The 5,000-nt window shown below is 36.7% G+C and overlaps 1 protein-coding gene across 1 annotated transcript; it reads right to left on the bottom strand.

Moving 5' to 3' along the window:
- Positions 1–1,951: 1,951 nt before the first annotated feature.
- On the bottom strand, positions 1,952–3,421 carry LOC137627365 (mucin-3A-like). Its single transcript, XM_068358451.1, has one exon. It carries the CDS (start codon positions 3,419–3,421, stop codon positions 1,952–1,954), a length of 1,470 nt encoding a protein of 489 aa, XP_068214552.1.
- Positions 3,422–5,000: the final 1,579 nt, after the last annotated feature.

Below are 5,000 nucleotides of genomic sequence, written 5' to 3' on the forward strand. Positions count from 1 at the left end.
TTCCATAGGATTCCCTATTTCCTGTTATCGTATGTGTCCCTATTTCGCCTTTCCATATGATTCCCTATTTCCCGTTATCGTATGTGTTTATATTTCCCTTTATCGTATGTGCCTCTATTTCTTGTTATCGTATGTGTCCCTATTTCCTGTTATCATTTGTGTCCCTATTTCCCGTTTTCATGTGTCCCCAATTCTCCTTTCCGTATGGGTCCGTATAGCCCGTTATCGTATGTGTTAATATTTCCCGTTATCGTATGTGTTCATATTTCCCGTTATCGTATGTGTCCCTATTTCCCCTTTCCATATGAGTCCCTATTTCCCGCTATCGTATGTGTCCCTATTTCCCACAAACCATATGGTCGTGAATAACTCGATTAATAACTTGATAAATAGAAAAATTGTTTGTCAGAGGTCACGGGTATACTCTGAAAGCCTGTTTAATAACATTACGATACTTTTTCTCTCGCTTTTACGGTGTTATGATGGAATTTTATTGCATTAATTAATCCTGTTTGCAGTGAAGTGGGTTAACTGACTCAATATATCGTGTTTTTTTTTTTTTTTTTTTTTTTTTTTTTTTTTACTATTCTTGTATTTTATCCATACGTATGAACAATATTGTGTGAGTGTGTGTTTGTGTGTGTACACACACACACACACACACACACACACATATATATATATATATATATATATATATATATATATATATATATATATATATCATCATCATCATCATCAGCTGTTGTTAGTTTAAAGGTTTAGTAACCGGTCATGAATGGGAGAGGCAAGGAACAGTGACATTGCCCTGTCAAGCAGGACGATGCCCTAGAGACTGACCATATACATATGATCAGCGCCCAAGCTCCTCTCCACCCAAGCTAGGGCCAATGAAGGCCAGGCAATGGCTGCTGATGACTCAGCAGATAGACCTATAGGCTCCCCCAAATTCCTCATCCTTAGCTCACAAGGATGACGAGGTTAAAGCGACCAAAGAAACTAACGAGGTTGAGCGGTACTCGAAACCTAGTCTGGCGTTCACCAGTCAGGGACGTTACCACATCGGCCACCACAATCGTAGTCTACTGCAGAACAATGGCCCCTGACATGTCCTTCCACTCGCATCTGTTTATGGTCTTTCTATGCCAGTCCACTGCTGCAACTGTCGTAGTTCGTCAATCCATCGTCTTCTCTTCCTTCCCCTGCTTCTTTTGTAGTTGTAATTTCTAGGAACCCATTTTATTATTCTTAATGTCCATCTATTGTCTGCCGTTCTCTTTATATGTCCTTCCAATGTCCATTTCTTTTTCTTACATGTTAAAATGTCCATTTCTTTAGTTTTCTCTGTTTGGGGACGATTTTTATTGGCATGGATTGACAGCCAAATTCTCTCTCTCTCTCTCTCTCTCTCTCTCTCTCTCTCTCTCTCTCTCTCTCTCTCTCTCTCTCTCTCTCTCTCTCTCTCTAAAATGTTATAGAAAAGATAATACACTAGACTTGAAATAAAGATTAATGTCTGTAGAGGCCCAAAGTCGAAATAGCCTTTGTCAAATCCTGTGTTTATAACCTGCGAGCAAAATCAAACTCGTTTGACAATAGCAGCAGAGCTGTGTCAGATTCAAAATTCAAGGGTCTCAGACCCTTACGATTTTGGGCCTTCCACAAAACTTGACATCATTTCACGTGTTCCTTGACATGGCAGCCTACCGAAACCATGAATGATTTTCCGTACTTTTCCTACATGGTCGCAAGTCTTGGGGAAGGTGGCCGTTGTCTATAAAATCGCTTGTGGCTTTCGATATTCTAGATGCATAGGATATTTTGGGAATCTAGGTACAAGGGGCTTCTAGGTGTTGTGCAGTGAAGAATTCTGTTTTCATATTGTACGGTGAAGTATGAATCGTCATATAGTGCGAAGTATAAAGCGTCATATCGTGCGAAGTATAAATCGTTATATAGTGCGGTGAAGTATAGTCTTACAGTGTGGTGAAGTATAAATCGTCATATAGTATGGTGCAGAATAAATCGTCATATAGTATGGGGAAGAATAAATTGTCATATAGTATGGTGAAGAATAAATCGTCGTATAGTGCGGTGAAGTATAAATTGCCTTATAGTACTGTGAAGCATAAATCGTCATATAGTGTGGTGAAGAATAAATCGTAATATAGTATGGTGAAGAATAAATCGTCGTATCGTATGGGGAAGAATAAATCGTCGTATAGTATGGTGAAGAATAAATCGTCATATAGTATGGGGAAGAATAAATTGTCATATAGTATGGTGAAGAATAAATCGTCATATAGTATGGTGAAGAATAAATCGTAATATAGTATGGGGAAGAATAAATCGTCGTATAGTATGGTGAAGAATAAATCGTCGTATAGTGCGGTGAAGTATAAATCGCCTTATAGTTCTGTGAAGCATAAATCGTCATATAGTGTGGTGAAGAATAAATAGTAATATAGTGTGGTGAAGTATAAATCGTCATATAGTATGGGGAAGAATAAATCGTCATATTGTATGGGGAAGAATAAATCGTCGTATAGTGCGGTGGAGTATAAATCGCCTTATAGTTCTGTGAAGCATAAATCGTCATATAGTGTGGTGAAAAATAAATCGTCATATAGTGCAGTGAAGAATAAATCGTCGTATAGTATGGGGAAGAATAAATCGTCGTATAGTGCGGTGAAGTATAAATCGCCTTATAGTTCTGTGAAGCATAAATCGTCATATAGTGTGGTGAAGTATAAGTCGTCTTGTAGTGTGGTAAAGAATAAATCTTCATATAGTGCGGTGAAGAATAAATCGTCGTATAGTGTGGTGAAATATAAATCGTCATATAGTGCGAAGTATAAATCGTCATATAGTTCTGTGAAGTATAAATCGTCATATAGTACGAAGTATAGATCGTCTTATAGTGCAATGACGAATAAATCGTCATATAGTGTGGTGAATAATAGATCGTCATATAGTTCTGTGAAGTATAAATCGTCATATAGTGTGGTAAAGTATAAATCTTCATATAGTTCTGTGAAGTATAAATCGTCACGTGGAGCGAAGTATAACTCGTCATATAGTGTGGTGAAGTATAAATAGTCATATAGCTCTGTGAAGTATAAGTCGTCTTATAGTGCGGTGAAGAATAAATCGTCGTATAGTGAGGTGAAGTATAAATCGTCGTATAGTGAGGTGAAGTATAAATCGTCATATAGTTCTGTGAAGTATAAATCGTCATATAGTACGAAGTATAGATCGTCTTATAGTGCAATGACGAATAAATCGTCATATAGTGTGGTGAATAATAGATCGTCATATAGTTCTGTGAAGTATAAATCGTCATATAGTGTGGTAAAGTATAAATCTTCATATAGTTCTGTGAAGTATAAATCGTCACGTGGAGCGAAGTATAACTCGTCATATAGTGTGGTGAAGTATAAATAGTCATATAGCTCTGTGAAGTATAAGTCGTCTTATAGTGCGGTGAAGAATAAATCGTCGTATAGTGAGGTGAAGTATAAATCGTCGTATAGTGAGGTGAAGTATAAATCGTCGTATAGTGAGGTGAAGTATAAATCGTCGTATAGTGAGGTGAAGTATAAATCGGCATATAGTGTGGTGAAATATAAATCGTCATATAGTGCAAAGTATAAATAGTCATATAGTGCGAAATATAAATCGTCATATAGTTCTGTGAAGTATAAATCGTCATATAGTGCGAAATTTAAATCGTCATATAGTTCTGTGAAGTATAAATCGTCACATGGAGCGAAGTATAACTCGTCATATAGTGTGGTGAAGTATAAATAGTCATATAGGTCTGTGAAGTATAAATTGTCACATGGAGCGAAGTATAACTCGTCATATAGTGTGGTGAAGTATAAATAGTCATATAGGTCTGTGAAGTATAAGTCGTCTTATAGTGTGGTGAAGAATAAATTGTCATATAGTGCGGTGAGGAATAAACCGTCGTATAGTGAGGTGAAGTATAAATCGTCATATAGTGCGGTGAAGAATAAATCGTCGTATAGTGAGGTGAAGTATAAATCGTCGTATAGTGAGGTGAAGTATAAATTCCTTTAAAACATTGGTCCATATGAAAGAAGAAAATAATGCATGTTCGTCAATCTCTACATTTGATCTTGTGAAAAGCAATGACCTTTGTTTTCCTCACACCTTAGGTTTATATTCTATTTCTAGAATAGCAAGAAAATATGAAAACCGGAAAATATGGAAAACGGGGATTGTTGATAATACATTCTTCTGGAAAATGGAGCGAATTTACCATGCATGTTATTTTCGCAAAGCGTTCTTCTCTGTATTGTGTCTTTTGACGTCACAGTGCTAAAGCAAAACTAAAATAAACACCCTCTATTTCTCAGACTTGTATTATATTTCTACCAGAAAGAGAATATAGAAAACGAAAAGTGTAGAAAACGGGATATGTTGAAGCAAACTCGCCTTGCATGTTGTTTTCGCAAAGCATTCTTCTCTGTATAGTGTCTTTTGACGTCACAGAGCTAAAGCAAAACTGAAATAAACTCCCTCTATTTCTCAGACTTGTATTGTATTTCTACCAGAAAGAAAATATAGCAAACGTAAAGCATAGAAAACGGGGTATGTTGAAGCGGACTCACCATGCTTGTTATTTTCGCAAATCTTACTTCTCTGTATTGTCCCTTTTAACGTCACAGAGCTAAAGCAAAACTGAAATAAACACTATTTCCCAAGCTTGTATTATATGAATATAGAAAACGGAAAGCAGAGAAAACGGGGTATGTTGAAGCGAACTCACCCTGCATGTTATTTTCGCAAATCTTCTCTGTATTCTCTCTGACGTCACAGAGCTAAATCAAAACTGAAATAAACACTATTTCCTAAGCTTGTATTAAATGGATATAGAAAACGGAAAGCAGAGAAAACGGGGTATGTTGAAGCAAACTCACCCTGCATGTTATTTTCGCAAATCTTCTCTGCGTTCTCTCTGACGTCACAGAGCT

The sequence above is a fragment of the Palaemon carinicauda genome, chromosome 35 (assembly GCF_036898095.1).
Source record: "Palaemon carinicauda isolate YSFRI2023 chromosome 35, ASM3689809v2, whole genome shotgun sequence".
Taxonomy (NCBI): Eukaryota; Metazoa; Arthropoda; class Malacostraca; order Decapoda; family Palaemonidae; genus Palaemon; species Palaemon carinicauda.

Bases quoted from the DNA above. Each gene is read 5' to 3' on its own strand.
- LOC137627365 (XM_068358451.1), bottom strand. From the start codon at position 3,421: ATGACGAGTTATACTTCGCTCCACGTGACGATTTATACTTCACAGAAC.